At 37.4% G+C, this 27,607-nt stretch overlaps 1 protein-coding gene across 1 annotated transcript; it reads left to right on the top strand.

Moving 5' to 3' along the window:
• ADSS1 (adenylosuccinate synthase 1) lies at positions 1-27,607 on the top strand. The gene is made up of 13 exons (XM_082762296.1): positions 1-303; positions 13,588-13,690; positions 15,136-15,198; positions 16,005-16,055; positions 16,383-16,449; positions 17,587-17,694; positions 18,054-18,135; positions 19,125-19,251; positions 20,467-20,621; positions 21,743-21,867; positions 23,937-24,034; positions 24,534-24,683; positions 25,504-27,607. Exons 1-13 carry the CDS (start codon positions 121-123, stop codon positions 25,554-25,556), a joined length of 1,365 nt encoding a protein of 454 aa, XP_082618422.1. The 5' UTR covers positions 1-120; the 3' UTR covers positions 25,557-27,607.

Below are 27,607 nucleotides of genomic sequence, written 5' to 3'. Positions count from 1 at the left end.
GGGCGGCGGCAGCGCCGTTAAAGGCCGGCGGCGGCAGGGGCTGTGCTCGGAGCCGGCGGCGGAGCGAGGAGGAGGAGGAGGAGGAGAAGGGAGGAGGAAGCAGCGGCTCCTCCGGCCACCATGTCGGGCACCCGGGCGTCCAACGACCGCACCAGCCACCCCGGCGGCGGGCTGAAGCGGGCGCGCAGCGAGCCGGGCGGTAACAAAGTGACGGTGGTGCTGGGGGCGCAGTGGGGGGACGAAGGCAAGGGCAAGGTGGTTGACCTGCTGGCCACCGAGTCGGACGTGGTGTGCCGGTGCCAGGTGGGTCCCGGGCCGGCTCTCACCCCTTTTTGTGAGGGTCCCCCTCACCCCTTGTCCCTTGCTTTTTTATTTTTTTTCCCCTATATCCGTCCCTCCCGTCCCGCCTTCCCCTCGCTTCCTGCCTTCTGCCCTCCCTCTGCCCCGCTGCTTTTTCCTCCTCGCCCCTTCCCTCCCTCGCCCCGTCCCCTCTGCTCTTCCCCCCCTCTACCCCTCACCCCTCCCCGGCTGCGCATGGAAATGCCACGGGGGGAGGGAAAGAAAAAGCCCAGAACTATAAATAAAAACAGCTGACCCTCGGCGATAAGCGACACAAGATCCCCCGCGGGTGTCAGATGGCGGCCGCGGCTGGGGGAGGCCGGGCGGGCAGCCGGGGGTAAAAAGGCGTGTTTTGGGGGTAAAAACCTCCCTGCAGGGCCCCTCGGGGCGGGCAGGTCTCGGGTCCTTGCACAGCGCCTGGAATTTTCTTCTAAAAATAGCCGCGAGAGGAGCGTGAGTGGGTAAAATGGCAAAAAGTTGTGCGAAAGTACAGGGTTTGCACAGCCTGAAAGCAGGGAGCGCTTCCCCTGGCGTTGCTTATGGATATTTCATTGGGTATAGGGCTAGGGTTCCTAAATCCTTAATCCACTTACTGCAAACTAAGTTAGCCGCAAGAGCGATCGCAAATAATTGCAATAACTTTTAAAAGAACCATAGTAAAACATTAATCACAAACATATTAGGCCAATACCGCTTATAGCTGGCCCCGTAATGATTTCAATAAGCTATCTGATTGTGTTAATTATTACAAGGGAGCTTACTTCAGCTCCCTTGCTATATGCCATGAAGTGCATTGCTTCTGAATGCATGGTAGGTAGTGAAAAGCTACAGATATGATAGGTAGTAAAAAGCTGCCGATAAGGTGATAAACCCAAGGACGTTGGTGTAATTAAGCCTATTGCATAAATAAATATTGCCCTGCGAGTTAAATATTTAGAAAGCGGAGGAAGCTTTTTCAATTGGAACATTAAACTCCCATAATCTTGAATCACCTTGGGGAGAAGTTGTCCTGCAAAAGTTAGCCGGTGAATATGTATTAACAGGGCAATAGCAACTTTTCCATCTTTCTTTCTTTCGTTTTTTTTTTTTTTCTTTTTTTTTCTTTTTTTTTCCCACCCTCCTCTAAGTTGTTGTTGCTGGGAGTTTCCCTTATTCATAATTGCTTTGGGGACTTTACAAGCCCTAGCAGCAGAGAAGCACTTCACATAGGCCGCAGTCATGTGTTTGCCATTATTACTGCAAGAAGTTGTACTGGCTCTTTTTAGGCTGTCTTTTGAGCGATGCCCTGAGGCTGCTTTTTAAGATGGCTTTGCTGTCCCTCCAGAGAGCTGACTCACAAGCATGGCCCCAGGCGCAGCCACAGAACACAAGTGGAAGGATGCAGGGCTGTTCCGTGCATGAGTGTGCTGCAAGGGTTGGTGTGTTAACAGCAGACTGGGTAGATTAGGTGGCCTAATGTGCTGCTGAACACATCTAGATCAGCTTGCTGTTCCAGATCCGTGAGACCAGGATGGATGGAAAGCAGGTGGATCTGGAGGACCTCTGGACTCTTTTCAGAACAGTATTCACTGATACGAATGCACACAGCGTGTATATGAGAATACAATAGCATTACCAATGCGCTGATTTAACAGAAGAAAATTCAGGATTAGTGTGTAGGGAAGAATGTAAAACACTTGAAAGAGGAGATTCGAGAAACTAATTACTTTTGAGTAGCAAAAACTGTACAACTTAAAAGCAATCTTTTAAAATATTTACATGCTTTTTTTATACATCTGGTGATACAGAAGATGTTTTTTAAAAAGTGCTTCTTTAATAATTTAATACGTTATACTTTCAAAGTCAGTCATGCAAGTAGATAATGTTATAATATTTGTCTTTGTTAGAACTCAGGTGGAGTAAGTATCTGAAAATTTGTTAGCCTGTGAACAGTACTAACTGGAGTTCTCTCAGTGGGGTAATGGCACACGATTATCTTATCGTAGCAACCAGTTTGAGGGGATTTTATTTATCATATTATTGACATCATGTAGAAAAACAAACAGCAACAACAACAAAAACCTTCAGCATTTGGGCCAGAACCTTGCTTATTTCCCATTCCTCCTGGAAACTAAGAAAAAGCTTTCTTCCTGCAAGAACACTTGTCTACTGGAATAGATTGCTTAATCAAGAAACACTGAAGGCTCCCCTTACTAGAGTTTTCAGAAGTTGTTTTCTCAGGAATTGCTGATGTCTTAGAATATGGTGATTGACTAGGTTGGTTCCTGATGCCCCATTTGCTCTGTTGTCTGAGACACTGATGGAAACAGTGTTCGACAGTATGTCTTAGTCCTAAGCAAAATGGAAATAGAAAACTAGAAAACTAATAACTGAGAGAGAGAGATTTATGTCTTTTAAAACATTGTCTCAACGAGGCTAATTCTTCATCACTGTAGGGTTCTCTTTGGTCTAACATTTTAAAAAGCTTTTTTTTTTTCTTCCCCTTTTGGAGTAGAATTTAAGCTCAGGGCCAAATGGGAGTTTCAAAAGCTTTCTCAAAATAGTAGTTCCCTAATATTTCTATGAGAGGAAGTATAATTTTCATTAAATATTTCTCAAGTATTTTTAGTTTGTTGATTTAATGAAGAAAATCTGTTGCAGCTGGATTGCTGCGCAGGAAATTACATATTTCCTGGGATACAGGAGGAAAGGCAAGCAAATGAGAACAGGGAGTCAGTCCTTTGCAGGCACAAGGGAAGTTTCAAGTTGTTTTAAATAAAGAAAATTCAACATTAAACCCCTGACATCTTTAATTTCCCTGAGTTTTTGGAATCATTTCAGATGAATGAAAGATTCTCAATTTGATTGCATTGTGTCTGTTTTTCTCAGTACTTAGATTGTACACAATCCAAGTACAAAAAATTATGATATATTCCATAGTTTATTTTTGATATTAGCGATACTGAAATGTTTGACTTAATATAAAATTTTAGCTCACCTGAAGAAATTGATCTCAATTCACTTATATATTTGAAGCATTCTTTGTGTAAGGAGGATATTTCAATAACTTTAAAAAATCTCTGGATATTATGATAGATGATGCAGAACAGAGCTTCTTATAGGCTGGTTTAATAAAAACACCAGATACGTGGGCATGCTTTTTTTTTTTTCTCCCCCTAAACAAAACACAGAAAAGGCATTTCCAAATAAATGAGTAACAGCAGGCAGTTTAAGGTTGTTAAAGAACTGAGTAGGTTTCAGGTTATTAATGGAGAACATCAAGAGCATTTTTCCTCTAAATTGCTCTTTCAGCAGGTGAAGGCATTCAGAAACAGAACAATGACACAGTTAATATTTCTTCCTTATTTTGGCCTCCTGGGGCATAGAGCTGTCACATTATGCTATGCAATGCTTTAAATCCCAGGTGTATTTTCAGGGAAAGGATGCAGTCAAAGTTCACCTGAAAATATTTATTTTTTCTATTGGCTTTAGAAAGAGATTTTGTGTGCTTGTGTAAAGCTGTTAACTGTCAGAAAATAAGGCATAAAGAGAGAAATCCACTTTTTTCTAGTATTTTATTGTGTCGTAAAACAAGAAGTCCTAATTGAAGTTTAAAGAATCTGCATACATTATGATTATATCAGTGATGAGAGGCTCGGGCATTGCTTGAAATACAGCTTCAGACTGCGTGTTCTTGAATGACCGCTCTCTGTCCAGACACCGTATGTCACAAGCTTCTTCATTGTGTGGCTGCCTTCAAGACTAAGAGCTTGTGGACAGATTTTTCTGCCTGTTTTTTAATCGTTTAATTTTACGGATCTGATTGAGAGTGTGACTGAGCAAACAGTTGACTGTCACAGCTGCAAAAGTGCAGCTCCAGAGGCATCACTTAAATTACATTTGTTCCCCAAAAAATCATACATAGAACTACTGTAATAAGGTCACAGTTACTTGAAGGTAGCTGGCTGGCCATACAGTTCTGGCTGTTCCCGTAAACGAAGCTGAAGCTTTGCAAGGTATATTTGTAATAACAAGCTTTCACTGAATATATTTACTGCATGGGTCTGTGTGGATATGAATGGAAGAGGAAATAGCATAAAAAGGTGTGAAACGTACTAATCATCTTTGCCAGTAATGGTAAATTACTCATAAGACGCTTTCTTTTTTTATAATAAAGGTGAGTGCCAAGAGTATCTAAGGGTTGCTGCTGTAAAGGACAGTAAGCAACTCTGCCTTTTCTAATGAAACTTCTCTGTACAATAAATTTTTCCACACTTTGTTGAAAAACACTGGAGGAAAATGCTCCATAAACAATTCCATAAAAGAAAATGAAAGGGAGAAAAGAAAAAACAGTTCTCCAAAAGGTCGAAGTGAAAGATGCAAAAAATGCTGCTAATAAATTCTTAGCAGAGACCCTGTGATAGAAATCACTGTTTGTAGTGGATTTGATTTCAGTTTTGAGCAGATTAGCAAAATAGCTGCAGTACAAATGCATGTCTTTCCTTTGCTTCCTACTGAGGGTAGTAACACTGAATCGGCAACAGAGACTAGTCTGAGAGTTTTAAAGGGTTTTCAAGCCATCATTTGGCACTGCTGTTCCAGTGCCGCCCAGGCCAACACTGGATGTGTCAGACCCGTGACACTTGCAGCTTCTGGACGTCTGGAAACAATCTGCCTGATGTTATCAGCATTCCCTTAAGAACTGGCATTGAATAAAAACACCCACCAGCTTGTGAGAATGTTTGTAATAAGAAGGGTTGTTACTAGATTTGTTGAACTTCTAATGCCAATATGCTTTTAATTTTCACTCAATATGCAGTCACTTCTTAAAACATTGCCTCTACCCATCTCTGTTTGCTTTCAAGTTAAGAATTGCTTCAGTTTTAAAAAGGATCGTCTGATCTTTTGAGACAGAGACAAAAATTTTAGCTGTATTTTATACTGAAGAAAAGCCAAAGCAATTGAAATGGGTACAGAAAAAGTTGGTTATGGTCACTTGTGGTTGATTAATATGCAGTTATTTAGACAGAAAAGATTTAACCAAGACAGTGTACACCAGGGATGCTGAGTAGTTTTCTCGGTGTAGTGGATGCTAACAAATAATGCCAAGAAGGGCTAAAGCCGTAAGTAAAGCATAAGGAAGTTTTGCAGTGATATCTCAACCCCAAAATTAGTAAAAAAAATTGTAGTTTTTTTTAGTAAAAAAATTGGTAAAGGATGTACCCAACATATGATACAAATAACTGTTGCACATTCATAAGTTTCCTTATTTCTTTTTTCTAGTGGATTTAAGTACCATATGTACTAGAAATGGCACTTCGAGGAATGCAGAGGAATATACCGTGGGCAAGTGATCAAATAATGAAAACCAAACAGGCAGAAATGCCTTTTTTTTTTTTTTTTTTCAGTGGTTTAGGTGTGAGACAGGAACGCTTCCTCTGTTTCTCTGTTGTGCTGCTGACAGAGGACAAAGCAGCCACATGTTTTGACTGTCCCTATTGATCCTGGGCAGCTGGGACTGTGCAGTGCAGTGGGGTTTAAATTAGGTCACTTCAATGCAATGAGTACGTGCAGTTGCAGGGGCTTGTTGTCTACTGTTTTCCTCTGTGTTTGTGTGTATGTGTCCTGTTGCTCTCCTTTAGGTGAGATTTAACCCTGGTATTTAGTATGACTTCTTCCTACAGGATAACGTAGTGCGTAAAGATTTTAATGTCCTAATTATTCAGTGCTTAATGCTCATCAGTAAAGGGACTGACCTTGGAGCCATGAGTGTGTCGTGACAGTAGAACTATTGTGTTTGATTTCAGTAATGTTTGTGAAGATTGATAATCCTGTTGACAGGCATGCATGAATTTATTTAGACATACATAGTAAGTAGTCATTTATAGGTTTTCCCTGCAAAAAAGCAAGTAGGATTTATTTTTCTATTCAACACAGAAGGGAGAGGGCTCATTAAGTGTGAGCACTGGTTTCCTTAATTAAAATAAAGACCACCCTTTGAAAATGGAAATTCTCTGGTAAAATGCTTTATAAAATTTTGCTACCAAATTTTATTTTTCACTTTACTTACACCTAATTACATGCTACACTATATCATTTTAGAACAACATGGTGACATTGCTATTTTAAACCAGCCGCTGCTCTGCGTATCAGCGAGATCATCTCAGGACCACCAGGATTATAAATACTGTATGAGAAGGTCAGGTTTAAAGTTTCCAAATCTCCATAAGAAAGCTAGCTTAATTTCCAATCCCTTCATAAAACCTGATAAATTTATTATCCTCTACAAGCATTGAAAGAAAACAGCTGAAAATTAAGATGAAATGACATCTGTTCTATTTCATTCCTAACTCACTAGCTGTTGCTGACTTGTTTACAGATATAAGAAAAGTTATGTTCATATCCTTGGGTCATATTACTTCCCACAGGGACATGACTACACTTCTTCAAAAAGAGAACTAAAGACGAGGAGACGCGTCTAGATTGTTCGTGATTTTGTGATCCTTTATTTTAGGATTCTGCTGACATTAGTCAGAAAGCTTTTTCCACCAGCATTTTCAATCTGTATACCTCGAATTAGTCATTTTCTTTACAGCTGCTGCTGGAGTTCAGTTTGTGTTTTGTTGTAGCTAGCTGTCATATTAGATTTTATTTTTTCCTGGCTTGACAAAAAAATTAATTTCAGTTCGAAAGAAAATAACTAAAGGATAAGAATATCTAGTTTCCCTATGGATTTGTATGATGATCAGTGTCAGGAGGTGAATACCTGCAATTCAGGCCAGCTCCTTGTCACCGCTCTAATTTTAAAAAACCCTGCTCCCCAGGTTCTTGTTAAGTGTACTTCTGATCATCCCCTAACCCAGCTCTTACCAATGGCTTTGGTTAAAAAAGAAAAGTTATGATCCTCTTCTTGGAAATGTGCTGGGGGCTCTCATGTGGAAGTTCTACTGGAGAAGTTAGCAAGAAGAAACTTCCAGTAAGGGAAATGGTAAGCCTTCGTATCAACCTCCCAACCTGAATGGGCAGCACTTTCAGTCATCTGGCAGAAGCTTTCACACACCCATGGTTTTGTGGCATTATGTGTAAGGATATGAGTGTTCAAAGTACTTAAATGTGTTATAGAATCGCAGAATCATTAAGGTTGGAAAAGCACTCTGAGATCATCTGGTCCAACCGTCTCCCTACCACCAATATCACCCACTAAGCCATGTCCCTAAGCACCACGTCCAACCTCTCCTTGAACACCCCAGGGACGGTGACTCCACCACCTCCCTGGGCAACCTGTCCCAGTGCCTGACTGCTCTTTCTGAGAAGAAATGTCTCCTCATTTCCAACCTGAACCTCCCCTGGCACAATTTGAGGCCATTCCCTCTAGTCCTATCACTAGTTACCTGTGAGAAGAGACCAACCCCCAACTCCCCACACCTTCCTTTCAGGTAGCTGCAGAGAGCAATGAGGTCTCCCCTGAGCCTCCTCTTCTCCAGACTAAACAACCCCAACTCCTTCAGTCACTTCTAACAGGACTTGTGCTCCAGGCCCTTATATTTGTCTCTGTGTTGGATTTTTTTTAATCTGGTGATGTTCTAAACTCACAGTAGCATAAATCAAGAGAAGTACCATGAGGGACCATTGATTTTCACTACTAAAAGTTCATGTAAAAGCCAGTTACACTGGTAACACTTCACCTGTATTTATTCAAGTTAATTCCAGGCAGTTGCTACTATAAACTAGAAATAGCCATTGTTTCATTAAATTGTAACAAGAAAGAGTATTTATGTAATGGTGTTCCTTCTCTTTTATTCAGAATCATGGATGAAATGCTATAGACCTGAGGAAATTGCTCAGTCTAGTTAAGAAAACTGAAGCCTTTTTGCAGTTTCATACTAAATGAGAGGTGTTTGGCCTGCAGATGCAGCAGTATGTCAGAAATATTTTAGTTTCATGCAGATGGAATTAGTAGAGCTGGGACGCTTCTTACAGAAAGAGGTGGCCGGGAATTGTGGCATTTATTTTCAGATGCAGACCTCCCAGACTGTTGGTTTGTAGCTGGTGTTCAAACTCAGAGATTAGAAACTCAAAGATTAGAAATTCATAGACGATAATGCCAGCAGGGATCATTCTGTAATCTTGTCTGACCACCAAGGACACAGTATTCCAGTAGCAGTTGCACCGCTGCCAAAAGGAGAAGTAATACAATCCCCCTACTCCTACTTGATATTCCCACTTACACTTGCAAGGATCGCGTTAGGCATATCAGCCCGTGTGCCGAAACTGTGTTCAGACTCCTCCACGTGCTTCCTGGCACAGATACTCCATGTCCACTGTTTGGCGTACCTGCTTGTTTCTTATTTATTTATCCTAAATGTGGTCATGACAAATTGTACGTTCACTGCTTACACAGTTTGGCTAAGGAGTTCAGGCTTGTGTACTGTTGGTACACCACTAAAGTGATTGTTGTGCCAGCTGCAAGTCGTCAACAACGAGTTTCTATTTTCCCCATGATATTGATTAACGTTGTTGACTGGCAGAGAAATGATCGCTATGGGACCCATCAGAAACATAAATATTTGTAGTTGTAGTTAGAGACCATCGGTCAGGTTTTAAGGGATTTTATATGAGCTGTGTTGATTTTTATATCAATCCAGCTAGTTAAGCAATGTTCAGACGTTGTGGGGAACACTGCATGAAGTAAAGGTGCAGCAACCAGTGGAAACCAGAAAAACATCAGGAAACACTCCTCCCACATGTGCAGAATGCATTCTCTTGCGCATTGGCTCCGTGGCAAGTGCAGCAGAAATTAATCTGAGCACCAGAACACATTTCTGCCTTATTCAAACATGTATCATGAGGCTAGGTGGGAGCAAAGAGTTTCTGCTGCAGGTACAGAACAGCCTCATTACTGCTCTGAATGGAAACTGTTTACACCTGGGGATATTTCAACTTCAGAGAGTACAAGAGTTGATTTTAAAATAAAAAAAAATAAAAATAATCAAACCAGAAACCAGCCTTGAAATGGCTGAGCACTTTGGAAGGTGAATTTGTTTCTTAATATTTTTCGTAGGCTTTACTAACAATAAGGTAAACTGCATGTTCTCCTGTACCAACCTGTTCATAATAATTATTAATTTCCTTAAAGATATTATTTATACCAATAAGCGGTCGGTAAAACTGGCAAGATACAATAGATTGAGAAGCTATTACATTGATGCAGTGGTTTTGTTCACATAGTATAGAACAGTAATCAAAGTACGTCACTTCTTTACAAGAATACAATATAACAAATAGGTCAGCAATAAAAAATGGGAAAAGCATTTTCGAATAAACTAATATAGTAGAAAAAATCACCATATAGGATTATTCTGCTCTGAAAGTAATGCCTAGTATGTTTCCTGTTGCTTGAAAACAATGTTACCGTTCTTTCCATGATCTTATAATCAAAGTTTATTTCCAACCTGAAATGACAAGCATTTTAAGTTGCTGAATTTAAAGCACTTCGCTGGTGGTCTGCTGGCTTTTAGAAAAGAGGAGGTATGACTTAAAGCAGCACAAGGTGCTAGAGGATCCCTTAGACAAAATAAACTGAAATTGTATATTTTTAATGCTGTTAATAGAGCGTCAATTTGTAGAGTTTAAAAGTTAATAAAAACTTTGTTAAGCAGTGCAGGTGTTTTCATAAAACTGAATATTAATATGCTCCTGCAGGCTGTGAATGACTTCAGTAAAAGTTAATTTTTTCCCTAGGCACCTGATTAAATTTAAACACCCACTAAATACGGTCAGAAATGAGCATTGTTCAGCTCTGAAACTCGAATACAGCCATGGCCGTGCAGTCAACCAGTATTCATGGGTCTGGGCGATGCTGACAAAGGAAGGATTTCTGTGTGTTCTCCAGAGATAAGATTCCTAAATGACACCTATGACTGTTGTAAGATATCTATCGTGTTATCTTCAGCATGCTTAATACTTTCTAGTTCTCAAATTCCATTTCATTGCTGGTGTTTGTTGCTGTAATTGATAGCCCCGATCCAATCTCATCGTAGAGGCCTCACCAGGGACTGTCTTTATAGTGCACCTAGTAGGTTTCTTGCATCTGGTACAGTTTTAGTAGTTGCTAGAGGTGCAGGTGGCTGCAAAACGTGTTGGAATTGCTGCAGGAAGGCTTCAGGTTGAAGGGGTACTAATGTTGTAGATGTCATCCTCGTTGCACTCAACTTCTTGAAGCTTCAGCAGCTCTCTTAATGGTTCCTTTGGGGCACAGAACTCCCCACACCTTACTAGTTTAATGGGAATGCTCATGCCTCCCAGATTTTGGAATATAACACAAACCATTTTATTTCTGGTCGTACTGTGATTTCACAGTATAGATGATGCCAAAGTAGCACTGATGATTAATCTGTCAGTTGTCACCTTAACACTCCCATCAATAAAGAAGGCTTTTCAGAATCACGACACAAGGCAGATATGACCTAGAAAAGTGCAAATGTTGGAAGCTGTATAAAATTCAAGTGAGACCAGTGGACTGTACTGTGATTCGCAGGAGAGATTCAATGAGCTGGGTCTGGATATTAAACAGAAGCTCGTCATGCAGAGCTGAGTGCAGTGTGCTAGGTAGATCTCTGGGCCTTCAATCGTGTAATGTTCCGATTAAGTCCATGCAAGCTTTCAGGTTCCCCTTATATATACTTCATTAGAAAAACATGGCTCTCAGAACTTAGATAAAAGTAGAAAAGAAGTAGGTGTCTCTAACATCTGAGCTATCAGACTGGCAATATGTCATCAGAATATCTCTGGAATTCAATATGAGAAAGATATCTAATGAGATGATGAGAAATAATGAGATATAACGAGATGATGAGATGGTGAGAAAGATACCTAATTTACTAAGGTGACCAGGTAATAATTAGAGAGTATCCCATCAGACCAGTTATGTTTTGGATGTTTGATCATGTCTGTTGGACTATTCAGTGCTTTGCTATCACTTCAATTGTATTAGTAGAAATGTGTTAAATTCAGCTGTAAACATATACTTGGAAGACATTTCTTCAGGAAATGCAGATGAACGTGAGCAACATACAAAAGCAGTTCCAGGGCTGTCAACTCTAGCTTTGGGTTAGAAAAGTGCTGTTTTGTAGGGTCTGTCACAGAATTCTTCATTTATATTATCTGTCTGGAGGGACTGAAAGTGGCTTAAAGATTCTGGCAGTTACAGGATATATATATATATATCTGCTGATGTTTCTGTGCTTCAGCATTTTTTATATATGCCCGCTCTCACAGCCGATTGATTAAGAAGTTAAAATTAATGTCCCTTTTTAAGCATTTGCTAAAGAAAGAGACAGCATTTGTTTGGGCTTCAGTTGTTCCGGAAACATTTGAAAATCATAAACTGTCTTTCCTAAACATTCTAATACCATTACATCCCAGCTTCTAAAATTTTAGTATTTTAGAAAGCACTTTGATTATAATTTAGGAGTGGTTTTCTCTCAGATGGTGGATCCTCAAGCCATGATTTCATTTGTTCATCTTCCTGTTGATGAACAAAAGCAGAATATAATTATAGTATTAGTAGCAACAAAGACTTTTGAAGGAACCAGGTTCCCCATTTTCTCAGGAAGCATGACAATTGGTGTTTATAGCAGAGATTAAATCAGTGTTAAACCAGACTGAGTTCATTTCCATCTTGCCGCCTTCCATACACAAACAGGAAAGGAAAGCTCATTGTCTCAATAGTTACTAGCTTCTTTCTTAAGCCCCATACCTCTATAATAAAATAAGTTAGTTTTCTATCACTACAATCCATCCAATCTCTGGCCTTTTAATTATCATGTAAAGAGGAGTCTCCTGCATGATTTATTAGCCTGCTAGGTTAGCTCAATACCTGTGACTGGATTCAGGTTCCTACAGCTGGCTTATTATATCTGATAGACAAGCTAAATACTGTGGAAGGTTCTGCTTTCTTCAGGATTCTCTGGACAAGTTATAACTCTGCATTAGCAAGACCCTTTAAAGTCCTTCCCAGCCAAAGGATGATCTACCCAGATGTTTGCTAAATCAAATGCAATTGATAGTCTCCTTTGGCATGGTATATTTTTAAACTTCACTGTTGACCTCACATCTTCCAAAACATGATAATTACTTTTGTCATATATAAAGGCACTATTTCTTTTTAATGTTTTTCTCCATCCCTACTTCTTTAAAAGTTTTGTTTCTTTCTGGTAATCCATATCTTTTTTTCTTTTTTTTTTTTTTTTTTTTTTTTAGTATTGTGTTTCAGCATATACACACATCTTGAAAGGAACATTAGTTGCTATTTTCCTGTACGCTACATGCAAGCAAATGGGCAAATGAAACACTGGACAAATGTTATGTTTTTAATTGTTATAAATGAGTGTCCTTTCCCACATTCATTCCCAGTTATTCAGCCAACACTCTTTATTATTTGTAAATTACCAGGAACAGTGTCAGTAGACGCCCTCATTTCAGACACTTCCACATCATTCAGACCTCATATCAAATCCACTAAAATTTGTAATCGTTTTAGAAAATAGAAGGAAGTCCTGTAGCACCAGAGCAGACAAGCAGTCGGGCTTCCCAACCTTATCAGTAGAAGAAAAAGCTACATCACTGTCAAAACAGCAGCAAGCATTATGTCTACTGAGAAAACAGGATGTTTAATTTGTAAAGTTCTTTGCTGTTTTAGTTTCAATCAAGGCATGACCTTGACTTATTCATGTCTTTCCAAGTCTATGGTGTCTTACCATTGTCTTTTAAAGCCTTATTGGTAAAAATCTCTTTCTTGAGAAAATAACAACTCCACTCTCAGGTGTGGTAGATGATCATCCAAGTTAAGAATCGCAGCAGGCTCTGTAAAGGTGTGGTGGTGGTTTTCAGTGGGATGACAGGGATACTCTGTGAAGCTACAAATACTACACATTCCCTGCTTTTTCCACCTTGAGCACCTAGAGAAGTGGCAGCTGTTTTGTTTTTTTTTTTTAGTGGGCAAGAAGAGCTTCCATTCAAAAGGAAATCTTGGGAGATGTAGGCTTAACCCCAAAGAAATGACCAGGCACAGAAAAGGGTGGGTTTCTGTGGGTATGCCAGAAATCTTTTGGCTTCATAATTCTCCTGTCTGAGCCCTTTTTACAATACTCCTGTATCTCAAGAAACTATAAGGTGGAGAAAACAGTGACCTAAGACATAAACGTGTAAATAAAGTGCATTTAGAATGAAGGTATAGGGTAACTAACCTTGTCTTTCTTTCTGTTCCAGGGTGGTAATAACGCAGGTCATACTGTGGTTGTTGATGGGAAAGAATATGATTTCCACCTGTTTCCTAGTGGCATCATTAATCCAAAGGCAATTTCTTTTATTGGTAAGACAAATTTGGAACTTACTTAATGAAATAATACTTAAGAGCAGCTAGCTACAACCACAGTTTATAAGCAAAGAAAACAAGCAAAGAAAAACAGAATTCACTTTAGCTTCGGTTGTTTGACTTTTCATTTCACTGCTGCTTTAATATGAAGTAATTCTACATAGTCTGCTCCTAGAAAAGAAACTAAGAATCCCCCTCTTTCCATCATGTTGTCCTTTTTTTATACTTTGTTATAAGCTTGGATCCTGCCTTCTACTTCTTTTTTCCTGTCATAATTTCAGAAATGTAAATGCTACACTTTGAGAACACAGAAAACAACTGAATAGGCTAAATAAATAATATTATGTACCCCTGGCATCCACGTGTTGACTTCCCAGAAATAGGCCCCAAGATATATGGCTCTGCTTGGAAGGTCATCATCCAGTCTTTTATGTATATATATATGTATATATTTCGTTCACATTACAAAGCCGATGTTACATTTCACTGTAATGATATTTGATGCAAATAGCATCATTAAAAAGTTTGTTTTGATTACTGGGCATTTGCCTCCTATTTAAGTGATAGACAAACTGAAAGCTTAGACTTATCCAAAATTATGATCCTTTCCAAAAGAAAAAATATGTACAAAATGTGCAAGAAATGAGTAAATGAGTGTATTTCAGTGAGTCATGGATTTGTACTTTGTTTTGTTCCATTTGATAATTTCCAAATGGATGTTTGAAATACATGAAACTTGTTTTTTGTTTCATTCTGCTAAGTATGGCATAGTATTTGGCTTTCCAATTTACCCTCTTGTCAAGTAGTAAAGAGTGTAACTAAGTTACCCTAAATTTAGGCAGAGACTGTTTGCAGATATTTCTGTTCCCAAGAAGGAAGTAGCAGCTGTTTTCAGCCCACTATATCATTAATCCTCCACATCTCATCAGTTCTGTATTGCTTGTGGATCTTAAATTGTAGCTCAATAGTAGGGAGAAGGCATTGCTAATGTATTACAGTACTGGTTTGAGTTTGGTTTGAGATAAATGCATGAATACTGAGGAAAATTTAAATATTGTCACACAGACTTGTCAGTGTTATAAGGCCGCAGACTTCTTTGAGCTTTCATCAGTGAACAATGGCAACTAAATTCCTTGTTCAGAGTCTACCACAAACAACGAAAAGAATTTGCTTTAGTCAGCTGACTTTGGATCAGGCCCTATGTTCAAACCTGAAAATAGCAAGTTCTGTTCTTTCTGATCTTAGCAGACTTGCAGCTGCTTACCCAAAGTGAAGATTTATCAAAAAAAAAAAAAATTGCTTAAGATTACATAGTGAGAAATGTGAGAAACTTAGTCTTCCTTTTTAAATAAAATTTCAGACAGCGAGTATTTGCATGCCTTGCATCCTAAGAATGAGCATTTTATTGCTTGCTTTAAAATAAATCTTTTGTGTTCCCAAAGGTAACGGAGTGGTTATACATTTACCAGGCCTATTTGAAGAAGCTGAAAAGAATGAGAAGAAAGGTTTGTATCATGTAATTTAACCTTGCTTGACATTGTCAGCCAGGTTGAGGTTTTTTATTAAGCCTTGGTTTATAACCATAAATATTGAGTGCGATAACATTCTGGATTTTAAATAATGAAGAGAACAGTATTCAAAATTGTGTTATAGTCTTCAAAGAGATTTTCAAAAGTAATCTTTTCATGGGTTTTCATAGCGATATGTGACATTTTAAACTATATCAGATAGAAAATCAAATCCTTACGTGTGTTGCAAAGCTCCATTTTACCTCAAAGGGTAATGATTTAACCAAGAGTTTCTTCGTCCCTGTTTCCCCAGGTGAATACAAAGTCCTGCTTTGAGCAAGGGTTTGGAGCAGATGACCTTCTGAGTTCTCTTCCATTTTAAATTGATCTATGATTCTTTATGTAAATTCTCTATTTTCTAGACACAAATGAAGTTTAAGTGTTTAATCATATATGATCCTTGTTTAATTTGCTATTTCTGTATAAACTAGATTAATCTTTTCAAGAACTGTGTGTAAGCCATAGCATTATGGTGTTCAAGAAGAATAAATAACTTAGTCCATACCAACGTGGGAAAGCTGAAAACAGAAAACACAAAGCTTGTTACCAAAAACATTGCTGAAATTTGAGAGTCACTTATATTTAACTCATTTTATCTACAGTACTCTTCAGAAACTAAATAAGCTAGAAAAAAAGAGAGGAAAAACTCAAAGTAGATCTCAAAGTTCAACCAATCAGAGCATCTGAAATTGTAGAAATTGTACTTTTTTTATATATACTTTTTTTTTTTTTTTTTTATACAGGTTTAAAAGATTGGGAGAAAAGACTGATTATATCAGATAGAGCACATATAGGTAAGTGGTGATTGAAGGTTAAGGAAAGCTAAGCAACCATTTGTGAGTTATGGTGGAACTACATTATTACTCTACAAAGCAGCCATGCATTTCATCTAATATGTCTTCATTCTGTTGTGTACCTGAAACAACAGAATTTGTGCCTGCTAAAGAACGATGCTTTATACGTTTTCATAGTACTAGATTTATTTTCATGTGAGAAGTCCTTGAACTATTGTTAATAACAAAATGACAACAAAGCTAGTTCTAAAATTATAGATGTCTGTGATTTAAAGAATGCTTTTCTCCTTTGGTCTGCAGTTATGTCTGTTTGGTTTTCCATTGCAGTGTTTGACTTTCACCAGGCAGTAGATGGGCTCCAGGAAGTGCAACGTCAAGCACAAGAAGGAAAAAAGTAAATATTTTCAGCACCTTCATATCATTAATAGTAATTTGGAAAACAGAAAAGCAATATATCTATAAAGAGCCTTGCTGATTTTACTAATTCTGCGTGTCTATTCTGTGCCTACATATTTTAGTGTATGAATTCTGAGATACTACTGAGGATATAAATTCTTACTTCCATTTCCCAGTTCTCTACAACATATAAAGACATTTTCAAATTCCTAACAAATCCTCTAATCTTGTTTGCATTAAAGCGATGCTTCCAATCCTCTTTAATATCAACTAGTGACGCTTTTTGAATCAGGTCTGAAGTGTTGGCAAGATTAGATACTATGCTGGTAATTGTTTACTGTACATTCAGTTATACTTCGTGGAAATAGTAGTTTCTATTTTAATCTTACACAGTATGTAACTATTCATACTTCATTGTTCTGGTTTCTGAAAGAACAAAAGCTTATGTGAACACACTATAATAACACAACATTAATAGGTTAGTCACCTATTAATGTTGATCCCATTGGACCATTTCAACCAATCTTAACATACAGAGGTCTCAAAATTATATATTTCTAAAATACACATGAAAATAGGCATGCAGATAGGAAAGCGGCTTCATTTTTGTCCTCATCAAGGTAAAGGCTGCAACAGGAGTTCACAAGGATATGCATGGTATAAATAATGATTTGGATGGAGTTTTACTCAAAAAGACTACTGGAATCAAAACCATAGGAATTGAGTTTCATCACTCACAAACTGGTTGTATACAGCATAGTCTGTGCTGCAGCTGTGACAATGACATTTGTTTTCTTTCCTGTTTAGGAAGGGACTTAGTAGTACTACAGGATAGCATAGCTCTGTTAAAATCATTGCTCTGTTAAAATCTGTATATACACACACACTAAACTCAGCTTGTTTCAGCTAGATCCAAGGCTTAATGTTTTACTGCATACCATAAATATTAGCAATATTTATGTAAATTCAGTGAAGCGTGAAACTTGTTTTATACTATTATAGAATGTTGGTGATTGTTTTTTTGTCTCAGAACTTCTGCCCAGTATATAGAATACTGAAGAGCTTTAACAAAGTAGTTAGCATAAAAAATATTTTTGCATATGTTAATACATATTTTGTTTTTGTTTTCAACTAGTATTGGCACAACAAAGAAGGGGATTGGACCAACATATTCTTCCAAAGCTGCACGAACAGGTCTTCGAATTTGTGACCTCCTTTCTGACTTTGATGAATTTTCTTCAAGGTACAACTGTTTTCATTTCTAAATATTATGTTAGCTGTATATTTTGGCTGGCGGATTTACTTTTAAGGAGATGTTTATAAAAATGTGTCTGAATTTTGTATATAAATTATCTAGAAGGAGAAGAAACTGGAAAGAATGTATGTGTGTGTATTTTCTATACTTCTCACAGGTTTTTGTCATTTAAATTATAATATTATATGTTGGAAAATGCACTGGTTGAGGTATCAAAGTTCTGTGTATTTTCTTTATATAACTGTCAATGTATACAGTTTATAATATAACCTCACATCTTGCCAAAGGTTCTGTGAACAGTAACTTAAAGACTGTTCTTCATTGATATGATTCTAAATATTTTACAGATTCAAAAATCTGGCACAACAATACAAGTCAATGTTTCCAACATTGGAAATAGATATAGAAGGACAACTGAAAAAGCTAAAGGTAAGAATATAGCACTTAATATTTGTTCAGTTTTGAGTGAAACCATAGAAAAAATACTCTAAATTGAAAATAGAAAAAAACTAGTTAGTTAATACTTATTGCTATTAAACTAATTAATTTAAATGACAAGTGTGTATGATAAGGAAATAACATGTTATAAAACCTTTTTAGTAGAAGTAACTGTTTCCTAATAGAATGTTCTGTTGTGGGAATTAAAATATATTTCGTAATTTATGTAATTATTATTCTCATACAACGTTTTACTTTTTAAACTCCAAATAACTGTGTTGTGTTGAAGTAGTCAATAGAATGCAGAGTGATGCTTGCAGTTAGTGGTTTCATTCTGGCAATGACTGATCTAGGCTACCTGAAGGACCTCCATACTTACTAAAGAATTGTTGTGGAATCTGTGTTTCAAGATCCTGGTGTTATTTACAAAAAGTCATTTTTCTTACAAATTCAGAAGAGCCACTGGTAAAACATCTTTGAATATGTAAGGATAGAAGATACCAAAAAAATCTCTTAACTTCCCCACGTTTTGTCTGCTACTAGTTCAGTGCTGATACCCTACCTTTAAAGATACTTTTTTTTAACATTCATGGGAAGTGTTTTGTTTTGTACTGTTTTTCCTCTGAAGCTTGTATTATTTTTAAGTCCCAGTCTCTATTATTTGTCAGTGTGTCTAGATTATAGTCCATCAACAAAATGAGGTAGGTATACATCATCTTCATGAACAGAAATGGTATAGAAATTATGGCATTGCAATGCCAGAACAAACTGTGTTTTCTTATATGACTGGTTCAATATATTAATTTGTTTTTCATAGACTATAAGCTAATCTTTGAAATTTTCAGGTAAAATACAGTTAGTGAAGCTGGTATATTAGGATTTATCTGTATGTTTCATCTTTCAAAAGTGATCAGAGTGTGCCTTCCAGCCATTCAGGTAGCGTTATCTGGGAAAGTTGACATTTACACTCAAATTTGCAGGGATATGCTGAAAAAATAAGACCGATGGTTCGAGATGGCGTATATTTTATGTATGAAGCTCTTCATGGCTCCCCAAAGAAGATTCTTGTTGAAGGAGCCAATGCAGCACTACTTGATATTGACTTTGGTAAGTTAAACTGTAAACTCGATTTAACTCCTAAGAGTCTAGTTTTATTTTGATTTGTGTTTATATCTACTTTGTAAACAGTAGGGAAATAGAGACACAAAATAATCTTTAATAGGATCAGATCTCCCAAAAGTAAAACACAGTAAGACAGAGTTTGTATCATTAATAGGATTAAATGCTGAGGGTTTAAATATTGATTTTTACTGAAGTTTTATTCCAGTGGGGCAGAAATTTCACTCTTAGATATTCTTGTCTTTATCACTTCTAAATGGTTGTGCAGCATGTCATGCAGCTAACCCACTACAGCACTGCTGAGAGTAATTCCTTTGCTGTGGAGAGAGGATTAAACCAGTGCAGATAACCTGTAAGCCTAGTTTCTTCAGTTGATCTCTGCTCTGCTCTCTTACCAAAAGTCTAATTAAACCACTTAAGTCTCCACGATGGCGAAACAAAGAACTGGAGAGATGCTCTGATCCAAAGTCACAGCGTAGAGATCATGATTAGCCTCCTAAGGTGTAGAAAATTCGCAGCGGATACACAGAGCTACTTGTGTAGGGCACTGGGAATGTCAGATTGTGACCTTTACACCAGGCTGTCTGCAGATGTTGCAGAAATACTTTCTGTGATACATAGGGCAGTGAAAAAAGCTTTACACAGCAACAGCATCCTATAATAGATCGAGTGTCTGATGGAAGTAGTACTGAGATGCTTTCAAATTCCTCCCTTGTGGGCAGTCCTCAGTGAGAGCTGCGAAGGATGAATGCAAAACAACTTGTGCATTGGAGCAGATCACACATACTTGATTCCTCATGTGTAAGAAAGTACTACATTTTCTTATTTGGCTGTGATGTTCTTGATCACTAATAACATGTTTATACAAAAATGCCAGGAAAAGTCAGCTATTTGACTGAAAAAAGTCATTCATTTGTGGGGTGGGGGTGTTGTCTATGGAGCTTTAGAAATCTAAATACATATCATTCGCTACAAGAGGAAGCAATTCGGGAAAGAACAGCTTAGCTTGTTCTCTTAGGGCAAAGTGGGGGCAAGTAGTAAGGAGGATTTACCTTCCCCTTTAACTACTATTTCAGTTCAGCTTTAAAGCCAAATATACAGACAAAAACCTCCTTGAAAGGAAAACGTTCACATAAAGGCAAGTCAGTATTAGTTTCTTTTAATCGCTGAAACAGGATTCTGCTGTTTTTGTTTTTCTGACAGGCACGTATCCTTTCGTGACTTCATCGAACTGCACTGTAGGTGGTGTATGCACTGGACTTGGTATTCCCCCCCAGCATGTTGGTGATGTGTATGGCGTGGTGAAGGCGTATACTACTCGGGTGGGAATTGGAGCCTTCCCCACTGAGCAGATTAATGTAGGTTTACTGTTACAAAATGTAATATATACAGTTGCCAAGAAGTAAGTTCAAGGGGTAAGGGTATGCTGCCAAATAAATAAGCTCTATAACAATGCTAGGCTGTTGCAATCATGAAGACAGGAGTTGCCTGATAAACTTCAGGCATTTTTCTTCAGAGGAGAGAAGCACAATCGTGGTGGCATTATTTTGCAGTGACAGTTCTGTTGCAGTGAAAGATACAAAAACAGATTTCATCATTGTATGTAGTCTAGTTAGGTGCATTTCAGTGGGTTTGTTGTACACTGGAGCTGTCAGTGCCTCTCAGGAAAGCTTAAATTACAAGATAGAATTTATGAGCTTAACAGCCTTTGTTCCATATGATTTGCTGAATAATTTTGGTATGTGTCAGCCAGTCATGCACAAATTCATCAATAAAAAGAGGGGGACAGATTTTGAATCTTTTAAACTCTCTATTATATTTTCATTATCATGAAACCAGAAAGCTCAGGATATTGATTAGAGCCATACACACAGCATTCTCCAGGTCAGTGATCTGAATTTGATTTAAAGATGTAGTCACTAAAATCCATTCTCTAATGGCTGCAAATGAATTGATGGTATCCTTTAGTTTTATAGATCATGAATATGAAGTTTTCTTAATTTTTTTTCCATGCTGTAAAAATTGCCAACCCAAATGGAACAATTGGTGTTCTCATATTGTGGTAGAACCTGGGAGCTCTAGGCATGAACAAAGCATCTGTTATCCTAGAAATTGTACAAGCTTTGGTCTGTCCCAAACATGTACAGTCTTGCCCCTGAAAGCGATAGATGCCAAAAGACAAGACTGAGAATATAAATGCAAACTCATAAAAGAAAAAATAGTTATGTTAAATAAGTATTGTGGAAATACTAGTGATGGAAATATAAACATCTAGCGTGTGAGGGGCTTTACTATCCAACTAAGAAACTCACATTCTAAGAAAACTTTTTTTCATTTCTTATATTTATTTTTTTTCCCACAAAAAAAGCCTTGGGATTAAACAACTGTATTTTTCTTGCTATCTGTTTGTATTTGTTTGTTTTCTTTCCTTGCTATTTTTCAGTGAAATACCATCATCATTCTTCCTGTCTTTTTGTAGGAAATTGGAGATCTTTTACAGTCCCGTGGCCACGAATGGGGAGTAACAACAGGCAGAAAGAGACGCTGTGGCTGGTTAGATCTTGTCATTTTGAAATATGCTCATATGATCAACGGATTCACTGCGTAAGCATCACAGATTTTGCGCTACATTCGGAAGTGATTATTTTGTGCTTCGCAGAATAAATATGTAGGTAACATTAATATAAGTCAGTAAAGTGTTACATTTTAAGCAATGAAATAATTCACAGTGGGCAACTGAAAATTGTCTTAATGATACGATAATTGACAGTGGGCAAATGAAAATCATCTTTATGCTAATAATAATTTTATCTCCTTAGACTTTTTTTTCGAAACTGAGTGATTTTACATTATCATAAACACGATTCTTTTTCATACGTTTTCACTTTGCTTCAGATGACCTTTTTGCATCTGATGTGCTTTTGCATCAGATGACCAGTGTAGTTTGGATTGATATAACAGTTTTTGCACAAATTGTTTGCTCTACTATTCTTGATCCAGTGCTTTCTTATTGGCTTATTTAAAAAACAATTGGTTTTGAGTTTTGGTTGGCTCCAGTGGATCAGACTTGTAGGACCCATTCTGCATCATTCAGACACATTACCTCTTTAAGTGAAATAGTTGGGATCACACAGTGTACAGTAGCTGCCACAGCTGGGACAGATTCATTTTGCCTAGAAAGATGGACTCTCATTTTGTATTATAAATACTGCTTTTAATGGTCTGAGCTGTTATTTTAATTGTGACTGAGTGACTTATTTGGTTGATGAAATATATTTTCAATTATAAAATAATTTGAATGGATGTTTTAAAGGAAAAGTGAATGTTTAAAGGAATTGGTCTAGACTATAATGCCATCAGGCTAGCTTATGTCTAATGCTGGTAACTATGGTAAGCCATTAATTTAAAACTGATTATCAATCTGTATTTTCAGAAGAAGTTGCATTACAGTTGTGTTCATATAAAGTGTAGACTTACTCTTTGCATTCAGACAAATTGTTCATGTACGCAGATACGTTACTGTGGGCATTTCAGTATTGCATAATCTGAGACTTAACTTATGTTGTTTATGCTGCTAGTTCTAAAATGAAACAATATGTATAATGATCTCTGTTCATTAATTTCTCAGAAGGGTTTTTTAAATCCTTTTTAATTTTGCTTGAATTTATATTTTGCTTTTTGTTAAAGCAGCTCTTGTTTATGTTGGAATATTTCTTAGGAAAACATTATATTTCTTTCCATTTCAGTTATATACAGTCACTTCACTTCCATCAACAGAAGTGTTGTGTCTGGTAACTCTGATGCTTAAAAACAGGGGAGATAAAATCTTGGAAAAAAAAAGATGAAGAACTAGCTCTATGTTGCTTCTTTCCCCAAAGTTGGTCTTGTTTAATCATTACATTCAGCGTATACTTACTGGACACATACAGCATGGGCTATATGTGCATAAACTTGGCCAAATCCTTCTCTATTCACAATCAGTCAAGGCCTGGTGTATTGTTTCTAGAGGATTTGACTAGTTCTAAAATGCAGTTTTATTCCAATCAGTGACTTCTATGATGTCTTATTGAGGTTCCATTTTTGTCTTCCAATGTGGTCATTCAAAAGATGGAAAAGGTTCATTAAACTGATGACACAGATAGCTCAGCTGGAGTACTGGAAGTCAGACTGAGATCTTCCTGACTGTACTGAATGCAAGCATAATCTGGCATCTAAAACCATGTGAAGTCTGTTTTAAAAGTGTAATTTAGTAAATAAGCTTGTCTTATAGTTATGAATTGGGAAGAATAACAGAATTAATTACTGTTGGTGACATAAAGTGACGTGCCAATGTACACACCCAAAATAAATCCAGTAAGTAGTACTTTTAAACAGTCAATTTGCATTTTAATACAATGAACTGAAAACTGTGCACCTGTATGAGCAGCCAAGCATTTGGAAATGCATCTTAGTAACTCTGTCGTGTATTCATCCCAGAGGCATGAATTCAATTAATAATGTTCATATTTGTGTATTTTCTGCTACTGAGTTGCCTGAGTTGGATCTCTAAATACAGAGCTAGGGGGAAAAACACACAAATAAACAAAACAAAAAAACATGTGCAAGGGATTGAAGAGGAAGATGACTGAAATATTCATCATGTGTATGACTTTAACCAATGTTTTTCTGTGCAGTTTGGCCTTAACAAAGCTGGATATTCTTGATGTCCTCGATGAGATTAAAATTGGTGTTGCTTACAAATTGGGTGGGAAAAGAATTCCATATTTTCCAGGTATGCTATCAAATATCTATGTTAATTTTTCTCTTTCCTGCCTGTTAAGTTGTATGTGTTGGGAAAGACTGCTTCTTGAAGTCAGGCTTGATTTCTTTTTTTTTTTTTTTTTAAGACCCCGTTGTAGAAATTTTATTATGCGCATGTGTGCAAATCTGAACCAAAATTGGAACTATTCTAAACTTCAAGTAAATTATTTCCTCAGGAATACTGCTGTAGTTTACTGACAACATAGAGTACATCTTGAGGTTTTGACAAGAGGAAACTGGATTACTGGGTCCTCTTGAATAAAAGTTATCTTCCCAACTAACAAAAATTAATCTAAATTAAGAATAATTTAACTAACCAACCATTAAAAATCCTGTGAGATTTTGTTTGTTTGTTTTCATTTATCTATTTTTAAATGTAGTCAAAAAATCTTATTGGTCAAGAACCGTAAGTGTGCTCTGTTAAGGTGGAGTAACTAAACTCAACTGTGATGAAAATTCTTCACCCACAGCTAATCAAGAGATATTACAGAAGGTGGAAGTAGAGTATGAAACAATGCCTGGGTGGAAGACTGACACAACTGGTGCACGAAAATGGGAGGACCTCCCACCCAAGGCCCAGAATTACATCCGATGTGTGGAAAACCACGTTGGAGTGCCGGGTAAATCTTCCTGCAGACATACACATGAGGATGCTACAATACACAAAAAGCTATGTCAACGCATGCAATTCATTATTCAGGGAGTGGCCTGATTTGGGCAAGAGGTAATGGAAGTGTCTGTAGTTAGGCTGATGATGGTAAATGACACCTTGCCAAGAAGGTACAAAGGGTGATGTTCTCCAGGCTGCAGTGTTGCAAGCAACTACAAGCTGCTGCTGACAAGAATTTATGCAGAGGAAAGATGAACACATACTGTTCTTGGCAAAGTGCTGCCTTCTGACAGTGAAAACTTAGGAAACTCTGCGCCATGCTTCAGTGCATAGTTAGTCTAATGTCCTTCCTTTACTAGTCTCTTCGTTTTGCTTCCTGCACTGCATCACTGTTTGAACATAGACTACTCTCTACTTTTAATTTTTGGCCCTCTTCCACACTTCTCGGTGTAAGGAGATAAATGTGTAATGGGTACATGACTATTTAGCCTAATTCTTCCACTTGGGAAAATGAGAATCTTAACAGGTGTTTAGCTATACAACGTATCACTCAAGACAGTGAGAGTTAAACCTGCAACAAACAGGCTTGACCTTCTCTTAGATCTTCCATCTGCAACACTTTAATTATTTTGTGCCTTCTGAATGCAGTATGTTGTGCATCTAGTCTGCTAATGCAACAGAAGTAAAGTATTTTTGGATGGTAAAACTTCCCAGCAATGTATTTCAGCATAGAGTTGGCTAGTTTGTTTTGAAGCATAATAAAACACTACCATTCATTCATTGTATTTACTCTCAGTAAATCTTCTAATAGATGTTTTTTTCCTCCTTAGTCAAATGGGTCGGAGTTGGAAAATCAAGAGAGTCAATGATCCAGCTGTTTTAAACAAAGGAAGAACTTCAGTGATGAGAAGCACAGTTCAGTGTTCATCTGTTCCTTGCTGCTGCTTCTTCAAATGGAGATGCTACGTAAAACCAACATGTTCTTCTAGGAATTGAATAGAAACAAAATACATATTCTGCATTGTACCATTTTATTTATCTTAAATGTCTCAGTACATGCACTGTAAAATCTACTTGGTGGCCATCATCAAAAAAAAAAGTGCATAACAAAATAAGGAAAATATATATTTTAATTTGAGCCATGTTGCTATTTCAAAGACATCCAGTTATTCCTTCTTGCTGAAGCTGCTATTAAGCCTTTTCCAGCAGTTACTGGGTGACTTTAGAATTGTGAACATTGCATTTATTCTTCAGGTGTTAAAAGTCTGTGTCTTTAGATTGGCAGTAATAAAAGTGACACCATGTACTTAGAGTGTAGGATTATATAGATTTTCAATTTATAAAATACAGTAAACTTAGGTAGGTATTTTTGACTGCACAAAGCAAAGCAAATACAATTATCTACAATTTTTATATAACTATTTTTTTAAGAGCCCACTAAAATGTATGGAGAGAAGCTAAAGTATTTTTATCACAGAGCCTATTCTAGTAACTGAAGTGACATCTGCAGAGGGGCCAAGCTGGAGAAAGTTGACCTAATAATTCTTTAAAATACCCTGTGTACTAACAGGCAGTCCCTGTGGAGACTGTCAGATGTGCAGTCTTCATTTTATGCAGTACGTAAGGAGTGAATGAAGACAGAAGGAAAAGTCCTCAGGGTACAAAACACATGGGGAGAGTGGAGCCAAAGCAACACGTTTTCTCAGCGAACCTGAGATATTTCTTCCTGCTAATGCAGTGATAGTAATTTCCAAAGTTTTACTGTAGTTATCTGTTGAGGAACTTGGGACTTGCAGCTCTGTATGGCACACTTGCTTCCACAGCTCCTATGTTTCCAAGAATAAATCAATGCATGACTTAACGATGACTGCTGCAGTATTTACACCCCTCACACATTTTGACCTTCCTCAGCAAAATGTAATACCTAATAATAGAAGGGGATGACATATGGCAGCCAGGGTTCAGACGTGTAGAAGCCGTGGAGAAGTCCCCAGAAACTTCAAGAAGGTTGGATTTCTTTGTGGAACTTCTATAATGGCTATATTGCAAGAGCTCTCAAAAAAAGACCTACCTCTTGTAGAGGAAAAAGAATACACTAGAAGCTGAGTTATTCCATAACTGGAATTTTCAGAGTAGTTGTTTCTTTTCTATATATGTCTCAGAGAGCTATAACAATATTTTTGTATCATTCCCTGAGGCTGTGGAAAAAGGCATCACAACCAGTAATGTCATTATGGAGTGTGTGAAAATAATCCCTTTTCTGTGATAGTAACTCAAAGGATACAAGGCAATAACATTGCATCAGAGATAGGGAGAAACAAAAATCTATCTTGTGTAGCTCATGTTCAAAACCATTTGTGTTAAGAAACAATTGCAAAAGTACTGGCATAAGCACATAGCATGCACTTAATTTAACTCTTTACGGATGTGTTGCTGCTGGTAGGGCAGAATTTTTACACCTCTCTCTGCAGTACAGTCTCTTCCTACCTGGTTCACCACAGACTATAGCTTCATGCCTTAATCAAATACTTAACATCTAATAAAAAAGGTATGAATCCAGAATTCAGCCACGATTTCTTTGTTGGTCTTTGACAAGTCATTTAATTTATATTACTGTTTTTCAAACTGTAAAATAGCAATTAGGAAAACTTCCACACCTATTTTACACTATTTTTTCAGAAGTCTGTGAGTCAAGTCCTGCAGTCTTTGCTCTAACATACACGAAGAACCTCTACCCTTCATGTTTATGAGTGCTCTTATGGAAGAGCAATGAGATTTCTGACCTTATTTAATGTTTGCAAAGCACTCGTGAAAGGTGCTTGGTAAGTGCTAATTAGTACAAGCACTGTGAAACGTACATCCTTTATATGAGTTAATTTAAGCATAAGGATGCTTGGAGATACAGTAATTAAATTTTGTTTTCATGTGGCTTAA

This window comes from Aythya marila, assembly GCF_965140915.1.
Source record: "Aythya marila genome assembly, chromosome: 5".
In the NCBI taxonomy this organism is placed as follows: Eukaryota; Metazoa; Chordata; class Aves; order Anseriformes; family Anatidae; genus Aythya; species Aythya marila.
The sequence above is the reverse complement of the archived record's forward strand: the minus strand, read 5'-3'. Positions and strand labels throughout refer to the sequence as shown.